The 12485-nt window shown below is 31.3% G+C and overlaps 2 protein-coding genes across 10 annotated transcripts in view; both read right to left on the reverse strand.

Moving 5' to 3' along the window:
* Positions 1–992, reverse strand: part of LOC107618323 (TMV resistance protein N-like) — a 10611-nt gene extending 9619 nt beyond the window's left edge. For 2 of the 4 annotated variants that reach the window (XM_021112344.1, XM_021112343.1), the window contains exon 1: positions 271–992. In XM_021112344.1, coding sequence (XP_020968003.1) covers positions 271–764 — 494 coding nt within the window. In that variant the 5' untranslated portion in view covers positions 765–992. The remainder of the gene's footprint in view (positions 1–270) is intronic. The other 2 variants (XM_021112345.1, XM_016320350.2) reach the window with 2 other exon arrangements.
* LOC107614893 (putative disease resistance protein At4g11170) overlaps positions 1–12485 on the reverse strand; it is a 40550-nt gene that overhangs the window by 25945 nt on the left and 2120 nt on the right. For 2 of the 6 annotated variants that reach the window (XM_021112339.1, XM_021112337.1), the window contains exons 2-3: positions 8242–9349; positions 7823–8125 (exon numbers count right to left, since the gene is read on the reverse strand). In XM_021112339.1, coding sequence (XP_020967998.1) covers positions 7823–8125; positions 8242–9349 — 1411 coding nt within the window. Of the gene's footprint in view, positions 1–3302; positions 3566–3789; positions 3870–4115; positions 4184–4619; positions 4673–4912; positions 6401–7822; positions 8126–8241; positions 9350–12485 lie in introns of those variants that run through there. The other 4 variants (XM_021112338.1, XM_021112341.1, XM_021112340.1 and 1 more) reach the window with 4 other exon arrangements.

The following is a 12485-nucleotide window of genomic DNA, read 5'->3' on the forward strand; positions in this document are numbered from 1 at the left end:
AGAATTTAATAATATTAAATATCATAAATATATAATTATAAATATTATATACTAAAATTATAAATACTAAGTTAAAAAAAAATAATCAGAGGCAAGTATTTGTTATATACATTAGCTACCACTTGTTGATTCAAAATTGAAGTCAAATAAAATAACACTGCCCCTATCGGCTTATGAATTATGACAATCTTACTCAAGCATTTGACTATGCAATTCTGTTAAACTCAGAATATGTTGTTGTTAAAACTTAAGAAGGTTGGGGCCCTTTACCTGTGATGATCGCAATGGAAGCCAGAAAGATTGGAAGCTTCAAAGAGTGCAGTCCTCCATTGCTGCACAACGCTACGCTCCAAAGATTTCTGGTGCTCAGCGAATGCTGTGTGGTAAGTTCCGGTCTGCTTGCGAACATGTGTGGGTTGTATTCTGTAGAACACTGGAATCACAATCACATTTTCATTCTCCTTCTTGCATTCCATGATCTCCACCAGCTCTCTCAAGCACCACTTTGAGGAAGCATAGTTTTCAGAGAAGATAACAAGAAACAAGTTTGAGTCTCTGATGGCCTCAACAAGTTCGTTCCAGATGGCCCCTCCTTTCTGGATTCTGTAATCTATGAACGTCTCGATCTGATTTCTGCGGAGAGCAGAATGAAGATGGCTGGTGAAGCCGTTACGCGTGTCCTCACCTCTGAAGCTGATAAAGACATCGTATTGATGAGTGACAGATGCTTGAGAATAAGAAGAAGAAGCACCGGAAAGTGGCATGATGTGTATGTTAAGTTACGGTAAATCAGTTATGAGTGGTGTGGGAATTGAGTTAATAGAGAAAGAAATGGTGTTGTATTTTGTCTCTCTTGCTATATGGTCATGACTTGTGATCTCATGAAGGGAAAAACAAAAGGAAAGTGTTAACAGATCTTACTTTCGTGGATCCGCGTTTCTACTTTCTTTGACTGAAGTCAACTAAGTAAACAAGAGGCTTTCCTTGCAACTTCGCAGACACAGCTGAGAAAAAAACATCTTACTTTCGGTGCATCTGCTATTGTGCTTCTTCTTTCTTTTCCGTGTGGGTCCGAAATGATGAAAATATCACTACAGTGTATATAGTATGGATCCCGCTAGGGAGAGTGTATAATTGGTTAAATGAACATCTTTTATACTATCTAGAATAATCATCCGAGTACTAAGGATAATAAACATCTTCTCGCGAATGGAAAAAGATAACACTAATGGTTATATCTTTAATACTCCCTAAACCTCCATTGTACACATTATACAAATATTCTATTAGCTCCTCATACTTTCTCATAGTATCTCTCTTTCAATGTGCTGGGTAGGTTATTGAAAAGCTAAGGACATTCTTACCATTTTTTTTAGTTGGATACTACAACTAAGATTTTATAATTATGTTTTGTATAAAAATATTTTTTTAAAAATATGTAGCTTCAACTGAAATTGCTCATAAGAACTAATTGTAAATGGACTACACATTGTACCCCAATTTGATCTCTGCGCTAATAAGAGAGCCTCCATCAAATTGAATGTGCAAAAGTTGTTCAAGTTTTTTTCTTCAGATCATTTTTTTTGTTTAAAGAGGAAAATATTATTAGCATATCTTGGCTAAAGCATGCATAAATTAAATTAAACTTATTTGTTTAACACTCAGTTATAGTAACCAATTAATTAAAAAATTAACTCAAGTTTTCTACTGATTCAACTTCCATTAAGCTATGCTTAAATTTCTTTGCTGGAGGAACTAGTTCTTCCCCTTCATCATCAGATTCGAACCCCTTTTGTTCATTTGGAGATGCAATGGCTTCTAACTCAAAAACACCCCTGTTTCTCTTGAAGCTGCTCCCTCTTGATTCCTTCTCCATGTTTGTGTATATCCAACGGATGCCACACTCTTTTATCACCACTTCCTCCTTGTTTGGTAGCCAAGCAAAGAACTAAGGGGTAAGATGCACATGGCTATCCATTTTTGATGAAGTGTCCCCATCATAGATTTGGTTAGCTGTTTTAAAATTCAGTGTGAGTCTACTCTATACCTTTTGCTTTATTATCTCTGCCATAAACCATGAAAACAACATTGTCGATTGTGACCAAGCAGCGCCATGGTACAAGCAACACTAAAATCACACAATACGATTTCCATCTATCGGTGATTTTAAATTTATAATTACTCAATATACAGTATCTTTGGTAGGCGTCGGTGACATAATTTTAGAGAAGAGCAATGCTAGGAGTCAGCAATTTTTGTGATTGTTAGCCATCAACTAGCCATCAATGATAATTTGATGGTGTGAGATTGGTGTGAGATTTCATCCAATGGCTCACCTTCCTCTGCTGGTTACATGCTGGCCAAAATTCAATAAAATTGCTGGCCCCTAGACTTTTCCTTTAGAGAATGCCGCATTGCTGTTCAAATGGTGGTGGCATTTCGATAAAGAGTATTGTGTCCTGTGTAAAAGAATTACTTGCTCATGTAATAATATTTCAGGGGAGCAGCCACTAATGAATCAAAATTGAGTTTTCAACAGAGATGTTTGATCACTTATTGCCAACATTGATATATAGAGATCAGGAGGCAATCCATCCCAATTTCAGCAAGGGAAGAAAATCATAGTAGATAGTAGAACGAGAACACAATTTTGGCATAGCACACGGGTTAAAGAAGGTAAACTAAAGGATATGTTTCCGAGGCTTTATGCTTTATCCACACGCAAATACCGTACTATTAGTGATTGTGGAATGTGTGATGGATTTGAATGGAGGTGGAGCTTGAATTGGAGGTGCGATCTGAGGGTGTGGGAAGAGGAAAGTCTAGAGAAGATTTTGTTCATCTTGAGGAGGGTTGGAATCTATCCCAACAAGGAGGATGAAATAAGGTAGAGATACGAAGGATCAGGAGAGTTTACAGTGAAGTTCCTTATAGAAACAACACAAAGGAGTATTGCGGGAGCCAATAAACAACACATGCCTAATATTATAAATCAATTGTGGAGGAACTTAGTGCCACCCCATGTAGAAATGCTGGTTTGGTTTGTTTTACAGGAAAAACTGATCAAACACTAAAGAAAAACTTAGTAAGTGGTTTATTCTCGAAGGAGATGGAGAGCTGTGTACTTTGTGGAGTTGCTCGGAAACCGTGTATCACCTTATGTTCTTCTCTTGTCCTATAACTTTATGTGATATTTACGTTAAATAATTGTTAGAAAGTGTCAACATGACATTTTTTATCATTATCAAACTAAACAAGGAATGAAAATGTAAAAAAAATTATTAGAAACTAATAGACTTATAGATAATATCTTATTATGAGTATAAAACCGAATGTGAAAGTGCCAAAAACAATATACAAATTAAACTGCACTGCCGAGTTGACAGGAAAATTGAACAACAATAAATTGAGTAAAAATAAGTAGTGGTGTGTTCTCAGAGAAAGTGTGCTATAAAAAGACCAAATATATAGACGACTATTACAACAATAATGAACTGAAGGAAGTTTGGGTGTTCCCAAATGAAGCCTTTCTCGTCGAATTCTCATATGATATGTTCTTCTCGCTCTGTTAGAAGGGGACAAAAAGGTTAAAACTTAAAAGAAAGAAACACACCCATATGAGCCAAGCCACGTACAAGACCTTGCATTTTGCATCCACTGCTATACTTTCTTTCTTTTCCTTTCTTTATTATTTTTTTTTAAGTTACAAAAACAATGATTAGTTAAAAGAAACAAAGCAGATAGAAAATACATACAAATTTACAATAATTAAAAGAAAAGATATTGTACCTTAATTTAACAGGAAAATATTGCACTATTCTTGGAGTATTCTTTTTTTATATCTTTTTTTCTGTCTCTGTTCTCCATCACTATTATAAAATTGACAAATATAAAATTATCGACCATACTAGATATACACTAAAAGTAGTCTTTAAAATTAATTAGTAGTATAAAATATACATTAAAAATGAGTTAAATAATATATGTATTCATATAATAGCAGTCGATATAGTAAAATAAACTTAATTATAATATAAAAAGTAAGCTGCTTAAGAAATAGTAATTTCATCAAGTATAATCAAAAGCTTAGCTAATAATATAATAAGGCAACTTACCAGTAATCTTTGGAATCACAATGTAAATGCACTCTTTTTCCGATTTTCCGTTCTCTGACAGTCTCACTCTGCGACAACAATATAATTCCTTATGATCCCCCACATTTGATATATTGTTACTACGATATGATAATTAACCGCACAAACAAGAACGATATCAAATTAAACAACATATTGTGGTATAAAATTGACAACACATCATGAACATAAATATTAATATACAAAAATATTTTATTTCAAATTTTTGTCTATACATAAATAGTATAACTTTTGTAAAGTGATGTATTAGTTTGGTAGCTTTGATGTTTTCAAGGTGTAAAGTTTTTTTTATATCATTACTAAATCATCATTATGACATTATCATTTGTGTGAATTTTTTTATTGAAAAAGTGAAACACTTGCTATGCAATAACAAATGTTAAGATGTCCATTTATAATTAGTAAAGAGCATAGTAAACCTTTCTATGATTCAAGATCAAAATCAAATCATTTAACTTACTTCGATATTAAAAAGGATCGGATGTATATTAAAAAGTGGTGCATTTTTCAAGATATATCTACAAAATTGAAGCAAAGAAGCTTTGTTAACATTGTATAGCTAGGTTGTGCAGAAGAAACAAAAAGAAAATTCAAGCACGTAGATAATTCATCAACTCTCTGTTTTCGTTCACAACCATTATATATATTCCAAAATCAGTTTTGAATGATTTAATTTTTGTTGTGGATCTCTAGACTAAACAATTCACAATACAACAATAATGTGTGAAAACTATCGAGATTAGTATTAGAAGCATTACCTCAAGGTCCTCCAACTCTGAGTCATGAGATTCATATCCCTCATGAGTGGCATCTGGACTAATCTCTCCATCATCATTGACATGGACATGCATCCAACGGATCCCACACCCCTTTATCACTATTTTCTCATTATCTTCTGTATTTGCATAGAACTCAAATTTAAGGATAGGATTGCAAGCCGTGTCCCTCTTTCTCTCTTTGATTGCTTCCGTTATCTTGTTGGAACCCTCTCCATCATACCATACTACCTTATGATCTGATACCATTTCCAATTGAATCCCTTCGACAAAATAACCGTGCAAGGATACTCCATCGGCAGAAGTTGCGATCAATTCCCACTCGTTGCAACCCTTTCCCAAGTAGCATTCCCATCCAAATATCACATTTTTCTTCGTAAGGTTGCAAGATTGGTATTGAGAAATCAAGATGCAGCCAACAAGACAAGAAGAAATCTTGTGATCTGGAGCAACTTCAACAATGATCGAAGCTTCTCTAGAGTAGTAGTCAGGGAACCACTCATTAATTATGCTCTCTTTACTTGGTAAATAGTAGTAGAAGTGTCTTGCTTCATTATGCGGATATCCATCATTATTTGCCACAAGTTCTATCCTGGATTTCAAGTCTTTCAAAACTGCTTCATATGCATCATCAGCCAACTTTGTGCAGTTATGGAATTCAAACCATGCATGGTCTTCTCTGGGTGGTTCACTGGTTAAACTTGAGAGTGTCTCCAAAGATTTGCAGTTTAGTGCATTAAAGTATATAATAGATGGGGGAAGTGGAGGTACGTATTGAAGCATTTTACAATCCATGATCACAAGTCCCATGAGCTGTTGAAGATTCTTAATGCTTTTTGGCAAACTTGTAATGACATGACAACTTTGCAGATGTAATAGTTGTAATGATTGTAAGACATGAATGTTGTCTGGGAGTTTAGACAAGCTCTTGCATTCGAAGAAAGATAATTGCTTGAGAGACAAGAAGGCAGGGGTGGGCAATATTCTACTTAACATGATGCATGTGTCATCTTCATGTTTTATTGGATCCTTAAGCGAAATTTTGGAGGCAAAGTTTAGAGGAAGTTTCTGAAGAGAGTAACTGATGTTAAAACCGAACCACTCAAGATTTTTGAGATGCATAATAGTGGATGGCACTTCAGTCAAAGCCGTTGCTGGTAAAATTAACGTGAGGTTGGAATGATCACTCATGATCGGGATTGAGAACTCTTCCAAATTGCAGCAACCAATGGCCCACAAGGTACAGAGAGAGGGAGAACAATAACCACTGCAAAGCCTCTTGAGGGATGTGCAAAAGTTCACATATAGATTTTGAATCTTGGGGAGAGAGAAAATAGATGGATGAACATCTTGTAAGCTTTCACAGCCATAGAGTGATATTAATTTGAGATTCGTGGCACCTGCTAAATTTGGGCACTCTATCAAGCGTTTGCAGCCACGGAGGTCAATAATCTCCAAACTTGGTAGATTCTGTCAATCCCGACAAACATATTAAGTTTATTAACACATGTACATGACTAGTGGAGGAAAAAAGTGTTGTTTTATTGTTTAATGTGTTACCCTTTTAATTATTGCAAGATTATGTTAAAGTAACAAATGACTTCTTTGAACAATATGAACAACTATCAATAAAATAAAAACACACTATACCTCTAAATTACCGATCTAAATCTTAATATTAGAATAACCATCCGCACATTTAGTGAAATGAACATCTGATATATCTATTGTTCATATTGTTTACCAATATTGTTGATTATCTATATTTTTCTTTTTATAAATTATTATACATCTAATATCAAATATTAAATGACAATAAGTTTTTCATATTTTTAGAATAAATTAACTATGTTTTTCAACAATTTTTTTCTTCTTATTCTTACACCTATATAAAAAAGTGTTTCCAGCTAATCAATACAACTAAATATTTTTAGAATAGGTATAAAACACATTTGAAATTTAATTTAGTTAAAAACATATTGAGCGTATGAACTTTTTTAGTTGTCCATTACAATATTAAAATAATAGATAATTTATTCGAAACTTGGAATATGGAACTTGATTTGATTAGTATTTAGTATATATATTGTTGGTTAATTCAAATTAAACATCATCTATATACAATTCATCATGGAAGTGAAAAATCCGTTTGGGGCGAAAATTTTTCGAAAGTGAAAACCCTTTGATGTGGTTGATTATTACCTTTATTCTCTTTTTCATAAAGAAATAAAGCATTGCATCATGAGATATAGTAAATTAATATGATGTAGCAAAACAAGAAAATGTTGAATGACAAGAAACTATTGAGAACCAATTATGTTCTTTGTTTTAATTAAAAAAATTATGATGGCTATATATAAATAATTATTGACTGTAGTCTAATATTTATCTATTTATATATATGTCATTTGAATTTAAGTCTTGTACTTTATTATTATTTTCTTTTTATAAAATACTCTTTGTTCTCTCATCAAAACTTATTTAATTATTCTGTGATATTGTAGTGACTTTTTTTTGTAATAAAACAAATTATTCTCAATGTTTTGAAATATTTTAGTGTGATATTTTATTCTCACAAAAGTTTATATAGAAAAAATTCTCTTGATTAAATGATGAAAATATGACTTTTTAAAAAATAATTATCATGCCAGAATATTTTATAATATATAGGAATAAATTAATCTTACATAATAGAGTAAGATTATATATTATAAATCTTAAAATAAACTCCCCATAATTAATATATATTACTTACACCAAAACTACTCTATTTTTTGTTCTTTTAAAATTTCGCTTTTTATACTAACTAATTTCTATAATATATCAATCTTTATTTTAGTATCTAACAAAAGTATCCAAAAAATCATAAAGAAAATATAAATATGATCCTACCTGTGGTGTATCCCAAAGTTTTTGAACATTGCTATCTGGCATAGAAAGCTGAACAAGTTTTTGAGGCCAAGGAATCGACCGCACAAAGTTAAGTGGGCATTTATTCCACTCAATATACCTTAAGTCATTAGGAAGTTGAAAATCCTGTAGAAACACTCTGTTCCCTTCAAGATCCATGTTGATATTTCCTCTTAAAGCAAGTAACCTTAACTTTGGCATCTTTCTTAATGCAATGATGATTATACGTGGATCTATTGTAATTTCATTCATATCCACAATCATGCTTTCAACTCCATAAATATCCTGCAAAATTGAAAAGCATTGCAATACAATGTTAGTACTATATTGCTGTAAGCAATATTTTGATATATACATACACTCTTCTTGAAGACCAAATCATTAAAGCATGATTTCCTTACTCTTTCATTTTGAAAAATATTGCAGACTTCTTCGGTATTCCACAGTCTTATTTGTCGACCACCATTTTTGCTAGATTCTTCATGAATGATTTTCCGACACATTTCCTGTATCAAACTATGCATTTTTATGCATTCATCACGACCATTTGAATAAATACTTACAAGAGACTTGTCCAACAGACTTTTTATCCCTATGTCTGCATAGAAACCACAAGACTTTAATATTCTTGTTATTTTCTTCATCTCATGATCGTGGAAAAAGCATGCAATATCTAAAAGGATGTTTTTCTCATCATCATCTAATGCATCATAACTCAATCTCAACACTTGCTGAATATCTGGATTGGGATACCTTCGTAATTTTCTCAATGCACTATCCCATTCACTTTTTCCTCTGGTCCGAAGAAATGATCCCAAAATATTTAATGCTAATGGTATTCCTTTGGCATAATCTGCTACGACTCTTGTTGATAGCTCATAATAATCCTCTTTAGGATGAGAATCACAAAAGGCATTATGGCTAAAAAGTTTAAGAGAGTCCTCAAAATTCATTTCCTTCACTTCATGAATTTCTTCAACTCCTCCACTTGTAAGTACATTTCTATCCTTTGTTGTCAAAATAATTTTACTACCAGAACTCAGGCAGTTACGAAAGAGTTGAATTAAATCAACTGCAATTTGTGAATTAGTCACATCATCTAGCACAACAAAAACCTTCTTATGCTTGATTTTACGGATAATACTAGAGTGTATTACTCGAATATTATCGATACGAAGATCTTCATTTAACAATCTAGAAAGAAGTTTAGCGCATATGTGATTAAGACCTTTTCGTTCTAAATTTTTTGAAAAGGCTAAGAAGCAATGACTTTCGTATTCTGAGGAGCACTCATGAAGAAGAGTAGTAGCAATAGTTGTCTTGCCAATACCGGCCATACCCCAAATTCCAATCACAAGAACTTTCTCTGACTTGAATTTCAATAAGGATTTAACAGAAGTATAGTTTCTGTTACAAATAAAAGGGCTTTTGAGTTCATCTCTATAGCAATTGCTATTCAGATTTGGAAAAATTGCTTTCACAATCTCATCGATCAACTCAGCTTCTTGCCTAGCATGGCAAGTAAAGATTACATTAGAAATAAAACAATAAATATATAAATAGATAAATGAGTTTTTTCTTTATTTAAATAAAATAAATTCTTTATTTATTAATTTAAATTGAAATACAGAAATTTATCAATTTGTACATTTAGTGGTGTTTTCGCAGACAAAAACAACAAAAACAAAAATTCCCACGTTTATGCTTGTACTACCAGGAAAGAAAAAAACGTGAGTGATGGACAAAATAGCTGTTAGTGACAGTATAAATGCAGGAGAAAAAATTGCTCTATTTTTACTGATAGCAATAGTGAAAATACAAAAAAATTTCAGTGTTTTTTTACTGTTAGCATCAATGAAAACATAACTAAATATTTAAAACTGTAAAATTGTGTATTATGATTTATTTGAGTAATAAATAATTTATTTTATTTAAAAAGAAAAATAGCCCCACTTGAAAGTAAAAATAGATACACATAGTTCCTAATTAGTATCTGGAATGCATCTTAAATTATAACTGATTTCAATGTAAAATCATTATATTTTATGCACAAAGCAAGATGATAACTTGCCGACGAGTAATAGCTCAAATGGCATAGTCTTCTCATACTCAATTAAGAGGTTGCGGGTTTGAATTTCTTATCTTTAGTTAAAAAAAAAAAAAAGGCAAGATGATAACTTTTCAACAAGAGTTAATTTTTTTATCATGTTTACTACAAGTAATTGTTTTAATTTTAAAGAATTTTTAATAAAGCACTTGTTTTTTATTTTATTTTATATAGTTTTATTCCATTACTTTCTTTTCTTATTTTTAGGTATAATAAAGCAAAAAAAGAAACTGAAAATATACTTTCTCCCCATGCTATTTTCTACCAACTTATTTAACATGGTTGTTTATCCTCCATGAAAAATTTCATCATTGTTTAATCAACCTGGGTTGAATTCACAACAAATACATTGAATAATACAAAATCCAACATAGTCAATTTCATAATGTGATGAAACCGAATTTCCTAATAATTATAATTTTATTTATTGCATACAAAAAAGTTCAGTTAATTGCTCTTTTACTATTTATATTTTTTCCATTTTATGGCATACAATCAATTCAGCAATACAATTAAGTTTTATAAATTTAAATAATAGTTGAAAAAGCAAATTTAACATTTGACAATTCCTTATAAAAATGATACTTTACTCATTATTTTTATTATTTGAAACAATTAGTACACTTATTATTTAGTGTTATATTCACAGCACCACAAGATCAAGCCTTTGTTGGAATTGTTATGGTTAGATCGAATTCTAGACAATCAAAGATCTTATTAGATTTTTTTTTGGGTATAGCATTTTCATTTTTTATTATATTGAAGTTGGGCTAAAAGAGTAATGCACGTAAATCAATAAAATTAAAAATAAAAAATACATTTATGACTCTTCCAATAAAAAATATTAAAATCAAACCTACATTAAGAAAAAGAAATCCGAGCAAAGTTTCGAACTATAAAATAGTTATTTAAAAAAAAAAAACTCATATAGTTGCATTTAATTTGATTTTAGAGTAAATACTCAATCCTATTTTTGTTTATTTTAAAATAAGATAAGGCGATTTTTGTTCAGAACAAAAAAAAATAAATCCATTTCAATCTTTGTCTCTGTTTATTGTGAGACATGACGACTCTTCCGTCATCTTTCCTCACCAAATTTAATAAAAAAGATCTATATAATACTTAACGTTATTGATATAGATGCTGAGTCTCCATTAAATGTCATATTGGCTAATGAGTAATGATTAGGGGTCAATTTGACTCTCTATAAACAATGGTCAGAATTAATTTATTTCTCCGTAGATAATAATCAGAGTCAATTTATCCTCTTTTATCCACCAAAACAATGCTGTTTCATATGCTCCACTAAATCAAAACCTATAAGAAAAACTGATATTAAATAACTAAGACGTTGCTAGTGTGGATATTAACTATAAGGCTTAAGGACATATATTTTGTTTTTTGACTATTTACTTTACTTGTTTAAAACCTTTCGGTGATACAATATTTTTTGTTTTGGGACAAATGTTCTGATTTTTTTTTTTTTTGGGTCTTAGGACAATGTTGCTGTCCATATTATGCTATTATTAGGTGTTAATTTGTCAAAGATAAATTGCTTTTTTATTATCCACCTATGCTTTCTTTAAAGTTGGAAAATGCATATGTTGAAGTTACAACCCCACAAAAAAATACAAAAGCACTACATTCAAAACTAAGGCACATCTGTTTTCATTGATTTTTAATCTACACTTCTTCAACTTATTCTCTAATCTAATTAACCTTCACTTTATTATCCATCATATTTTCTCTAACTCTTTCACTTTATTATCCACCACATGACCATAACCTTTAAGATTTACCGCCGGTTGAATTCGCCGGCATTAATTAATATAATTCTTGATGTGTAATATATTTCTGTCGAATTTAGCGGGAAGTAAATCTGACGGTGAGAAATGCACAAAAAACAAATTCATGAGGCCAAAATTACCATTAAAAAGACGGTGACGACCTCCAAAAATTTGCTAATTAGAGGTTTAAATTTGCCGGTAATTAGATGAAGATTTTACCATTTAAATTTGTCCGCCACTAAATCTGACGATAATAAATTTACCAACAGGTTTTTTGGTAATTTCGCTGGTAAATCCAATGGCTTTTGGCAAATTTCTTGTAGCGTCCTACGGTTCGTATTTGATTTGAAAGAGGAGTGAGAGGTTTCAGCTGAGATGAATAATCATCCCAAATAGCATAGGTTTTGGTTCAGTGCAGTACCTGAAACGACGTCATTTTTCGTGAATGAAGAGGGATAAATCGATCCCTGACCATTACCATAGAGAAACAAATCGACTCTTGATCATTTCTCATAAAAAGACAAATCGACCCTTGACCATTGTCCATTCACTAGCATGACACTTAGCGGAGATCCGACGTCCACATCAGGAATGTTAAGTGCCACATAGGTCTCTTTCATTAAGTTATTAAATATATATTTTAAAAAAAAAATTTAGAAATCAAATTTTAAATAATTTTTTGTAATATTATTAAAAAATAAAATATTTTTAAATTTAAAATTTGTTAATTTTATATCCAACAAATTTTTTT

Source organism: Arachis ipaensis, chromosome B09 (genome assembly GCF_000816755.2).
Source record: "Arachis ipaensis cultivar K30076 chromosome B09, Araip1.1, whole genome shotgun sequence".
NCBI classification, from domain to species: domain Eukaryota; kingdom Viridiplantae; phylum Streptophyta; class Magnoliopsida; order Fabales; family Fabaceae; genus Arachis; species Arachis ipaensis.